The following is a 12,600-nucleotide window of genomic DNA, read 5'->3' on the forward strand; positions in this document are numbered from 1 at the left end:
TCATTTGCATCACAAACAAGCAGCCACTTTGGACCATGAGAGCAACTCTGAAATATGCTATTACCTCTTTGGTATCGATAACCTCCCAGTGACCATCTTCAGATGACTCAAAATAAACTCTCCTATGGCCTGGATCTTTAGCATCACAAGGGCCCAAGAAAAGCCAATACCTGTTGTACCTACGATCAGACCCTAAATAAACAGATTGTAACGGATGCACAACAGAGCCCAATTCTTCTGTTGCTTCTGCAAATTTTTTCTGAAAGCCATTCATGCCCAATAAATCATTATCCTTTCCAATCGCCCTTGAGATCAGCACAGAGGAATCAACTGGAAGAAACTCTGGTGATACACAAGTTTCCTTCATACCATGCAATGGTCCAAAGTGACCCGACATTATCAAGTTCTGCCTCTTTGCTGATGATCTCTTTATTTTTGCTCCAGAACCATGATGCCAAATATCAGGAATACTTTCTCTAACAGATTTTACAAGACCCTATGAAGAAAAGAGTGGCAAAAACCAATAAAATCATACATGACACAACCTCTAACAGCAAAAAAATATTCCTACATACTGAACATGACATAATTAAGAAATGATTATTTACCAATCCAATTAAAAAGAAAGATACAATCAAATCAGTTCTCTTACGATGCGGCCATCATTTGGTGTTTATAGACCATAGGTGCAACTAAATTGCCATGACTTATGTGGGGATGGGAAGCCAAACAGGTTCCAAGTTCCTGTCCTTTGCTATGCTTTCCCTTCAAGAGGTGCCAAATATTAAGCACGCCACCATAATAATTAACCAAATCCAGTCTTCATAGCAACTCTTAACAGTTGGGTCGATGCAGAGATAAACGTTCTATAATATGTGGGAATGTACGTGAAGTTCCTCATTATATTTCTGCATTGATTGCTGTTATATTCATTTATCACTACACAGATATGGCGGTTGTTTCAACCAATATCCTAGTTCCAGATTTTTTTCATACAGAGCCTTAAATTTTAGGGCAGTATTACTCTTCCTAAAGCTTTGAAATTAAGGTTTGTTTATTTGTACAGGTGATCTGTTTGGATGAACATAACCTACTCTTCCAATCTGGATGGCAAACCAGTCCAAACATATGCATTCTTCAACCCACTAAACCTAGTCGATTTGAATGATATTTTGAGATGGGGTTACGATGAAACTTTCAGAATCTTGAGTGAGTTGCCCATTTGATTTGCCCTGCAAGGTAATTATCCCTTTACTTCTGGTACAGAAGAGTGCATATGTTGCTGCTGTTAGTTGAGTTCCACACATCGATGAACATTGTATTAAAGTTGAATTTGACTTATTATGAGACAATTCTACTTTTGCATCCCAAAATTTTTCAGTCACCCCACTTCTTCAAGTGGTTTCCTTTTTGGTCTGATATTCAAGTCCCCCCATGGGAAAGCTGTTGTTGTTTTTGATCACTCCCCTTTCTATATGTTGGGATTTTGTAAGGAAAGAAATTGTAGTCTTCCCCGATTAGAGAAGAAATCCAGAAGAATACACCAATATCAAAATTTTAGAGGTATTCTTATGGATATTTTGGTAATTTTGTATGTGTAGGTGACTAAATGCTGTAACAAGCATGTAAATTTTGTCTTTAATGCATTTGACAAAAATATAATGTAAACAGTAGGTTTTTTATAGGGTTCCTTCTATAATGGTTCTAAATCATCGACCGAGAACTCGGTTTTGACCTTGTCCGAGACGAAACCAAGGGTGAAAATTGGTCTGTACCTAGTTTCAATGCTATTTTAACAAGTTTTGCAAATTTCAACACTTGGATTCAACCAAGAGCTGGGTGTTTTGCAAGTTTCGATACTCGCACGGGGGATTCTGCCAAAAGCTTGCAGTTTTTTGCCAAAGCACTTGATTTTTTCCAACTTTGACATTTTCTACTCATCCAACCTTTCTACAGCTTGGATTTGCGTGATTGGAGCTTGAAATGTGATGGTTTTTTTCCCTATGTCCAATTTTGGAAGAATTAGTACATAGGCATAGTCTTGTGCACAAAATATGTCATGGGATACATGTGTTGCATTCGGAGACATATCAATGACATCTTCAGTGGTATGCCACTCATAGATTAGACCAGCCAAGATGGCATGGGATACACATTTACATTTCCAGTAGCTAAATTATATGCAGTCAGTGTTTATAGTAGGGCTAGTGTACAACAGCAGTCAGCATACACTATATTAACAAACTTGGGTCCAAACCACAAGTGCAATTTTGGGTTTTTTTATTTTTTTTATTTTAACCAATTCATAAAATAGGTGTAACATAGTAAAATAGGCAACAAAAAACCATTTTTTGGGCCCTGAAGCCTAGGTTTCGATTGACTAAGAAAAAATCCCATGTTTCGACCAAAACCAGGTCGAAGCCCAAGATATCTCTGTTTCAGCATCGAAACTGAAACCGCAATCCTTGCTTTTCTATGAGGGTTTTTCATATATTACCCTCAATTTAGATACCTTATTACTTTTTCTTCACAACGAGACTAGAATTACCCAGTCAGATGCTAGCAATTATATCTGTTACTCGTGGAAAACTATTAACATCCAGCCAGCACAAAGATTACTCAACAAGAGAAGGGGAGACATGCTGGATAGAGAACACTGGAGGTTTATGCATTCTTTCCTCATATACATTATGATTTGAAGTGGGAGGAAAAGGATCAAAGGCTATACATGGCAGGAAATACGCTTCACATGCCTGCTTCAATTAGGTTCTGTTAAAGAGTAAACAGGAATATCAAGTCCTATTGGCTGAGATAATGAAAGAGGAAGGCCCCCAAGAAAATAATACGAGAACTTTTGCCCGGGTAGTGGTTCTAGTTACAAACTTAAAACTGAAGAATCTACATTTCTAGCATTAGCATTAGCATTAGCATTAAACAGAAATAGATGTTATCAATGCAATGGGGAGAAGGAAACAGAAACACATTTCCTTCGTCACTGTAAGATCCCGATTGTGGACCTACTGTATGGGATCCTTGGAGATATGTGACATGGCCAAGCTGTCCTGCGTTGTGCGGTTAAACATTTTAAGCATGAAAATAGGACATACCGTATATTAGTGCAGGTCATTATGACAAAGAGTACATTCCATGAACTAAAGCAGGGCTACTGATTTCATAGATCACCACAGAAAGACAGGAAATAAAAAGGAACTTATGATTGCACGTGGGAAGAAAAAGCTTCAAAATATGAACTACACAAAAACAAGTAAAAAATACCTCCATTCTTAGACTGGATCCAGAACTTGTAAGATCAACCAAAGCCACCAAGGCATTAAGCTTCTCTTCAATGCTTAGATCTGAATATTCCCCATCCATCAAGCCCAAAACCCAAACTTCTCCTGAATGGCTCTCATCAATTTCAGTGTACACAGTCAACATATTGCTTTTCCTTTTACGACATCCCTTATACTTGACTAAACTTAGATTGTTTGCTGCTGAGTCCAACTCAGATTCATCAGAATCATCTGCGCTGCTATTTGAGGTGGTTTCTCCTGAGTCGTCATCAACACTTCCAGAATCCTCAGTATTTGGTTGAAAATCTCCTTCCTTTTTGATAAGAGGATTAACACGAAGACGATATGCAGAAGTTGAGATCTTCTCGAATAAAGTAATGTCACTTGAAAGTGTTGAATATATTAGACGTTCCAGTTCATCAGTTGTGCTAGCAAGATTTAATTCAACAATCTTCACACAGGATATATTGTATAAATATTAGTGACCAATCTATCTACTTTCCTACGTGTACTTTTAGAAAAAGGATTTCAATCTCTTAAGGAGCTTACCTGTAAAGCCTTGGCCAACTCAGAAACTTTCGAACCACTATTTCCTTGCTCAGACAAAATACTGAACAACTCACCCTTCAAAGTACCAGGACGGAAGCCATATTTATCCATAGGACTCCCTTCCTACAAAATCACAAAAGGAATATAAAAGAGATGGGAACAGGAAACATATTTCAAATAGACAAAGCCACACCATGAAAATGTGAAATATTCCTAGTCAGGACTTGAAAATGATTTTACAGTCAGAAAACCATCAAGGTTCATACACATAAACAATAGGTTAAACAAACAGGAATGCCTACACACAGTTGGACATAGTACATACTAATGCAGATTAGTCTGATTCAAATAATTGTGAAGGACAGAAGAAGCTATACAATGAGACAAGAAAAATGTGTGTTTTAGCCTGGGCTTGGTTTTAGTCAAAATGTATGACTAGAAATATAGAAGCCACAAAGAACTGCAGGTATAAAAGGTTCCTGGAAACAAGATTTCAACAGAACATATTAACACCTTTCAAAACTAAAGAGTTCAAATTAAACAACCAACAAGACCTAATTATTATATCAGAGACATGATTGTATCAAGTTTATACTACATCATTCACTTTGGACTGACACTGACTCACTTGCCCATGTTGTTATATGGAAATAGAGAAAGTTTTCCCAAAGAAAAAGTAGTTCCAGTACTAGTTTCTGAGGTTTGAACAAAATATCAAAACCCTCGACTTTTCTTTCGTCTTTTGTGTATCATGGGTTGTAGCACACAGGAAAGACAAAGGACATTCTTCTATATGTATAAGATTTTGGGCCTATAATGATTGAAATGCACAAAATTAGATTGGTATACAGAAAAAATTTGACTGGCATGCTTTACCATGCCAAGCGGATACCCTCCTGTTGGTTGGACGAGCACTGTAACACAGGGTGTTAGATCAAACACCAAGAAATACAAAAATAAAGAGACAATAGATCCGCACGGCACAGAGATTTAACAAGGTTCACACACCAATGTGGTGTGCTACGTCCTTGGGCGAAGAAGAAGATGTTTCACTATGCAAAAGAGAGATTACAACCAAGCAGTGGCGAGAAAACTCGCCCTGAAACCCTAGCTCAAATAGCTAAAATCTTCATCTTCGCCTGAGGACGTAACACACCACACTGGTGTGTGAACCTCGTTAAATCTCTGTGTCGTGCGGATCTATTGTCTCTTTATTTTCGTATTTCTTGGTGTTTGATCTTACACAGGGGAATGCATTGGAGTATGTGCATGCCATACACATGTGAAGTGCTTATTCTGATTACTATTTACCATCTCATCACATGTTCAATTTTCATGTTACCCTTCTCCCATTTTGTAGCTCCACAACTTTAACGTAACATTGTAGTTTATCCAGTGGGTGTTTCAAAAAATTCCTTAAAATTAGAAATCCAAATTAATAACATCATATTTCTCTTTTCTTTTTTTAATTTTATAAATAAAAATATCACTACCAAAGGAAAGAGGAGGGAGGGAACAAACAACTTACATGACCCTGCCTTTATAGAGGGAGCGAGGAAAGGACCTGAAAAAGAGAAGCGGCAAGACCCCGATAAACTATAAACAGACTAATTTAGGGAGACGGTGCATCAAGAGGAGGCCATAGCTAACAAAGAGCTAACATCAAATAAGTAAGAGACCTACATCTGGACAATGAAGACCATCTTGAAAGATTGTGCTCGAACAAGAAATTATAGATACTCAACAATTCAGCCTTATCCTAAGAAAATGGGGTTGGCTATATGGATCCTTGCCCTTCAATCAGCTCACTCGTCAATACTGGTGTGTCCCAAGGCCTCGTTGAACATGGTCATGCTACCTCAAATGACTTTCTCGGAGCTTATCATGTATCAGGGTGTAAACAATAGGTAAGAAAAGAGAGAGAGAAAAAGAGAGAGAGAGAGAGAGAGAGAGAGAGAGAGATGGCCGTAACTTTGGAATCACAACCTTAGGGTTTGGGGTTTCCACTCCATTCATATATATAGAAAACCTTATCAGAGTCACAATAGGTAACAGACACATGAAAGACAAAAGAAAACAAAAGGACATAACAGGCCCTCAATGACAGGGAATCGTGATTAGCACCTAATGTTAATCACGATACTCCTTTCATCCATCTTTTCCCTCACTCCAACATTCTCTAACATCCCCTCAAGTTGGAGCATAGGTGTTAACCATGTGCAACTTGTTACAAATCTAATCAACTCTACCATTCCCAAGTGATCTAGTAAAAACATCTGCAAGTTGTTCTCCCGTGCGAACATGACTTGTGGAGATAACTCCTTGTTGTAGCTTCTCTCGAACAAAATGACAGTCCACCTCAATATGCTTAGTCCTCTCATGGAACACTGGATTTGATGCAATATGGATCACATCTTGGTTATCAAACCACAACTGTATAAAGTGTACTCAAACCCAAATTCCGTCAATAATTGCTTCACTCAAATCAACTAACAAGTGACATGAGCTATGGCACGATACTTAACTCCACGCTAGACTTAGCCACAACAGCTTGTTTCATGATCTTCTTAGACACGATTTCGGTCAACAAACGTACAATATCCAATAGTTGATCACCTATCAACAGGAGATCAAACCAATCAGCATCACATAAACCCTCAATATGTCCATGTCCATGATTATAGTACAGCAAACCATGGCCTAAAGCTTTCTTGAGATACCTCAAAATACGAACAACAACCTCCCAATAAGAAGTGGAGACGAAAGAAACTGACTGACAACACCGACAAGGAAGGCAATGTCAGGTTGAGTCATAGTCAAATTATTCAACCTAACAACCAACCTTCAATACTTCTCAGGATCGTATAACACATCACCTCCTTCAACTACAAGTTTCACATTTGGGTCCATCAGAGTGTCAAGAGGTTCAGTTCCCAACATTCTAGTTCCTATAAGCAAATCCATAACATACTTTCTCTGAGAAAGAGAAATTTCCTTCCTTAATTGTGCAACTTCAATACCCAAAAAATACTTCAACCTTCCTAGATCCTTAGTTTGAAAATGTTGTTGTAAATGTACTTTCAAACTTTGGATTCCTCCAATATCATCTCCAGTAATGACAAGATCATCAATATAAACAACTAAAAATATTCTCCTTACACCAAACTTCTGATAGAACACTGAATTATCACTGTCACAACTTGATAGCCCAAATTCACAAACCACATCAGTAAACCTACCAAACCATGCCCGAGGAGATTGTTTCAAACCGTAGGACTTCTTAAGCTTGCACACCTTTCCACACTCCTCATGAGCAACAAACCCTGGAGGGGTCACAGTAGATTCACCACTTGCAAGTCTGGAGTTGTTCGTTGTTGTAAGATCATGAGAGTTCTCTCGAGATACCTATAAGACTCCAAAAAAGGTATCGGCAAGAGATGCCACCTTCTCACATCCAAGGATCTAAGAACGAATTGAGTCATACTCTGTTTCAAAACGTCCCAATAAGCCCACAATTGCGAGCTTCTCTCATTGGTTCTGCATCTTATTCACATCACCACTAACAGGATGTATAGAGTTTAGCTCCTCATACATCCTCCTAAAATCAACGAAGTACTGAGTCAAAGGGCGACCATTCCGATCAACCCTATAAAAATACTGAGACAACTTATAAATCCGAGACAAATTGTTGTCCAGAATACAGAACATTCAAATACTTCCACAACTCCTTCACAGTATTGATGAGTAACTATATCAACAATAGAGTTGTCCATCGAGTTCAACAGTTGTCCCATAATATGTGGATCAGTAGTATCCCATGTGGTGTCTGTATCAAACTTCACCTTTGTAAGATGATTCTGTTGATGCACAATTTTCTTCCATTATTGAAAATTAGCCGCCCTTGCAAGCTTCTTCTTTGTGATCCTATGGGAGGAGGATGAAATTACCTCTGCAACCACACTTTTTGCTTCACCTTCAGCCATAACCACAATAGAAGAACCAAAAATCGATTTTGGCAAAACTATGCCCCAGACAAATTCAATCTAAAACCTAATGATTGATTTAACTTTGCTATGTAGTCCAAACCAATCCAAACAGATGCACAAATCCGAATTGTAACCACAGGATTAGTGGATAATGAGAATCGACTCAAGAGAACAAAACCTAAACTGGGTAGTTTAGGAATAGGCCTATGGTTTGCCGTAGGGACCTCAGATGATGCTGAAAATTGGACCTAATGTCCATGGTATGTTGCTGAACAAAGCCTCCAAAGGATTTGAGAAACAAACTTCAGACCAGGAAGAGGTGCCAAAAATCAATTTTGGCAGAGACCAAAACCTTGAAACCCTCAAATCGATTTTCACCTTTAGAGGAAATCCAATCTTCAACCAGTAAATCAAGATCAGCAACACATACCACCAATAACCTGTGTCAATCGTCCCAAAATGATGATTGATTCAAGTCAATCAAGCAGCAATCAAGTCTCCATTCAAAAAACTTCAGAAATTAGGGGATGAAATCACCCCCTCTGAAATTCGATATAGCCCCTATGGTCAACCAGTAACAGCCAACAAAGAATAAGAAGAAGAGGCGCTGTTACTACTTACTAGTTGTAGTGATAACAAAGACTTGATTAGTTGTATGTATCAAACTCTGGTACCATGTAAACGATAAGGAAGAAAGTGGAAGAGAAAAAGAAAAAGAGATAGAGAGAGATGGCTGTAAATTGGGAGTTGGGAGTCACAACCTTAGGGTTGGGACTTCCCACTACATTCATATATATAGCAAACCATATCAGAGTCATAATAGGTAGCACAAATGACAAACAAAAGAAAACAAAAAGACACAACAGCCCCTAAGGAAGGGCGAAATCGTGATTAGCGTTCTCCCCCCTTTTCCCTCACTTCAACATTCTCTAACACAAGGCAACCCCCAGATCAACTCTAATATGGTGGTCTCTTACTTTATTCTTCCTAGCATTGCCACACATCCATCGCAACATCATCATCTCTGCTACAGTTATGTTATCTATATGACGCTTCTTAACTGCCCAACATCCCGCACTACACATCATATCCAGTCGTATGACTGTCCTATAAAATTTTCCTTTAACCTTTATAGAACCTATCTGTTCGTGGTAGCAACATCTGAGTCTATGTCGGCATCAAGCTCCATCTAGTTCTTCTTCAAGTTCTTCTTCTTCAAACAGAGGAGAAGGAAAAAGAAGAAGATGATGAGCAGCTGAAAAAAAAAAAAAGAACTGAAAAAACAATGGGAATATAGAAGAAGACTATTACACTTTTTTTACTTACCTTGCTGGAGCTGGAGTAGCCAGAAAAAAGTTGTCGGAGCCGAAATCGATGGAGATAATCACCGCTGCCAAGGGTTTTTGGATTTCTTCCAAACACGCAAGAGATGCTTCTGGTCGACGGTTTTTGAAATGGAAAGTTGGGTGTAGAAAGGGACTTTTATAAGCATGATCCTAGCTCAATGTAGAGATTCCATATATACCAGCCAATGATAGTGCAATAAATGGAATAAAAAACAAATATATAAATCTAAAGAAAAGCAACCGTCTAGGCCTCAAGGCGTGTAAGTCCTCCAAGGCATCCTCCATGGCAACGTCAATATTGCCATGGCGGTCGCCATTCATGAATCCTATAAATCGTACCACCGATTTGCTCTTGTTTTTCTGCCAGGACATTGAGGCAGCACCTTGGCGATGCCTCGACAACTATGAATGAATTCATGGTATCCCCATTAAGCTCCACCACCTTAACATAATGAAACTTAGTTCTCCTTTCTTACGATCCTACGAAATAAGGCGTATATCCATGACCAGTAATCTATGTTGCGTGGATAGGCTCTCCCCCTGGTATAACCTTACAATCAGCCCTTACATAGCAATCTATCATACCATCCAGTTAGGAAGAAATCTGTTTGGCTTTTGATGCCCACTTTTATAGGTAATTATATGCTCCTCTCTTTTCAAAAGAAGTGTTTACAATGGACAACAAAAATTGTAGATAGCAGCAATAAATGCAAGCTTGCCCACCATATCACAACAAAATGACCAGACAAAAGAAAAGACCATGGATAACCATTCTCAATCAAAAGCCAAAACGATTCCTTCTTTGAGACAGTAGAAGATAGCATACCAGAGCTTGAAGGGAGATCGCACGTTGTCCTGTTTGGAGTAAGGAAAAAGACCTCGAGAAATCCATATGACCACTTGATTCATCAAGTAGGGAGGTATGGAGAGGCGAGGGTTAGGAAGGATGTGGTCAAGTGGGACAACTTCGTGGGATAAAGTGGGGAGCTTATATGACAGAAGGAAAAACCATGGGGGGACGATGAACGATCGGGGGTAGATGGGGGGGGGGAGCGGTTGGACAGAGGAAGGAAGAAGAGCCCAGAGGGAAAGGATGGAAGACAGGGGAGGTGGGAGAAGACCCCTAATCGGGAGAAGAAGGGCCTAACTGGTTCATATGCAAGTCAAGCATGTTAATGTTATAGACCACGCCCAAAAGAGTGGTAGAGGGGCGGAGACAAGGTGAGGACATGATGGGCCAAAGTGATGGAAGGAAGTTGGGCCTCACTGGCTAGGTCAGTCGCCATGTGGATAACCTGAGGCAAGTAGGCTTCAGTAACGATGCCATGAACAATATAAAAACCCTTTGAGAGATGGGCTTGTGGAGAGGGCCCACTAGCGATAGGATGGGCTGAATGAGGATAAGGTTGGAAGGGAGCACCACACGATATCGGTTTTGGAGAGGGATGAAGTGGGATTGGTGTAGTACTATATCACCAACAGTGGACCCTACCCCAAGGGGGTATATAGGAGAGGTAAAAGGGGAGGGGAGGGGAGGGGAGAGGAGAGGAAAGTCTATGGATTTCAAAGGAAGGACGATCATACCAGGACCATGAAGAAGATGCGGAAACCTAGTTGAAGGTGGAGAGGGATTAGCAATGGAGGTTGGCTGCGTCGTCGGGGGATCAAAGAAGTAGAGAGGTGATGGTGATTGGTTGGGAGATAGGCATCAGAGGCAAGGCTACGATAAAAGGCACTATTGATAGACTAAAGTCTTCCAAGGTCCGCTTCAACAGAGGACAGAGGACAAAGAAAGGAAGGTGGTAGTTGGATTTAGTGTCAAGCAAGCAGAAGAGGCAAGATAGAGGTTACGATTGGTCGAAAGGAAGCGGAAGGAAGGAAGCAGGGAGCAAGCACCAGATGTTGACATAATCGTAAGGGGAGGGGCAGAATTGTTAGCATTAGGTATGATGAAAGGGTCTCCGAAGAAACCATCTATTACTTCAAGACTATGGACCGAAGGTCTTAGGGACATCAATTGCATCATGACCATAGGAAAAACCAGTCAGAGGGTCATGGTGGCGATTTTTTTGTCAACGACAACTTTGACGCCTGCCATGGTTGGAGGTCTATTGCCAAAAGAGGGATAAGGTCTGGGTTCGATAAAGGAAGGAGGTGGAGAAGGGTAGATGGAAATTATATGTTAAGGGCGAAGGCATTTGGGTACCAAGGGAGAGGCTGCATAACAATCAACAGTTGGCTTGGAGAAGAGAAGCTACATGACATCAGTGGTTGAGTTGGGGGACCAAAGGTTTGAATCATGTCCGAACACCTTACAAACGAGACAATGGGGAGGGCGCCACTCGAAGACCACGTCCTGCTTTAATAAAAATCCTTTGTTGTCTTTAACTGTAATGGAAGATGGTGGAGTTTCATTTACAGAGACCTCAACAGATTCTAGCAAAAATGTGTATATCCTTCTTTTTGGTTATAGCATCTGAGGAGAGAGATTTGCCTAGCACCAAACCAACAATACTATGCCCATCAACACACCAAAAGTGTAAGGGAAGCTCAAGAAAAGAGATCCACAAAGGGATGGTGTTGAGGTTGACTCATTGGAGTGGAGATAATGATCCCAGTGCAAGAGGAAGATTGGTTTATGGCCAACTTTCTATGGATTCTAGGGCACGCATCTCGTCAATTTCTTCAGAGAACTTGAAAATAAACAACCCATTGTCTAACAGGTAGGTATCAAGATGCCTAACTAGCCGAGAATAAATTCTCAACATTTATGAAATGTTTTTGTCTCTAATCATCTTTGATTGAAGCTCTAAAAGTTATTGTTGCCCTTACTTTGTTTGAATCTCTCATTTCCAGCTTGTCTATCCTCAAAGAGCTCACATGACCCGAGGAACAGCCCAAGCCTCCCCTCTCTGCATTATGTCTTAACCTCCTATGCCCGATCCCTCTCTGGTGGCTCCGGCCACCAACTGCTCCACCCCTTACCTTCAACCTCTCCTTCACTTGACTACAACAAGCACGTGACTCTAATAGAAAGACATAATAAGCTCTGTTCTCTATTTGCCAGCAATGGTATGCCCTCTCCACCTCTTCCCTCGTCCCAAATTCCTCTAGCCTCTCCCTCACATCTAGCCCAAACCATGGAATTCTCTCTTTCGTCCTACCAACCATCCTTCCATAATTGGCCTTACGCTACAATTCATCCCACCTTCCATGGTCAGCAACAACCCTATCTTTGTCCTACCGATGCCTTGGATTCAGAAATCTTTAAATGGTGCAATAGCATTGTCAGTCATTTCTTGGGGAGTAGACCCACAAGTTTCCAAATTGTTTAAGACCTCTCTCTTCAAGTAGTGGAAGCCTCAAGGTCCTTTGTCTACCTACCTCCTGAATAATGGGATCTTTCTCTTCAAATTCGCCGAGGAT

General features: G+C 40.2%; 1 protein-coding gene across 1 annotated transcript in view; it reads right to left on the minus strand.

Moving 5' to 3' along the window:
• Window positions 1–12,600, minus strand: part of LOC122076301 (homeobox-DDT domain protein RLT3) — a 51,081-nt gene that overhangs the window by 14,306 nt on the left and 24,175 nt on the right. The window contains exons 9-11 of the mRNA XM_042641617.1: window positions 3,843–3,965; window positions 3,277–3,744; window positions 65–496 (exon numbers count right to left, since the gene is read on the minus strand). Coding sequence (XP_042497551.1) covers window positions 65–496; window positions 3,277–3,744; window positions 3,843–3,965 — 1,023 coding nt within the window. The remainder of the gene's footprint in view (window positions 1–64; window positions 497–3,276; window positions 3,745–3,842; window positions 3,966–12,600) is intronic.

Source organism: Macadamia integrifolia, chromosome 4 (genome assembly GCF_013358625.1).
Source record: "Macadamia integrifolia cultivar HAES 741 chromosome 4, SCU_Mint_v3, whole genome shotgun sequence".
Lineage (NCBI taxonomy): Eukaryota > Viridiplantae > Streptophyta > Magnoliopsida > Proteales > Proteaceae > Macadamia > Macadamia integrifolia.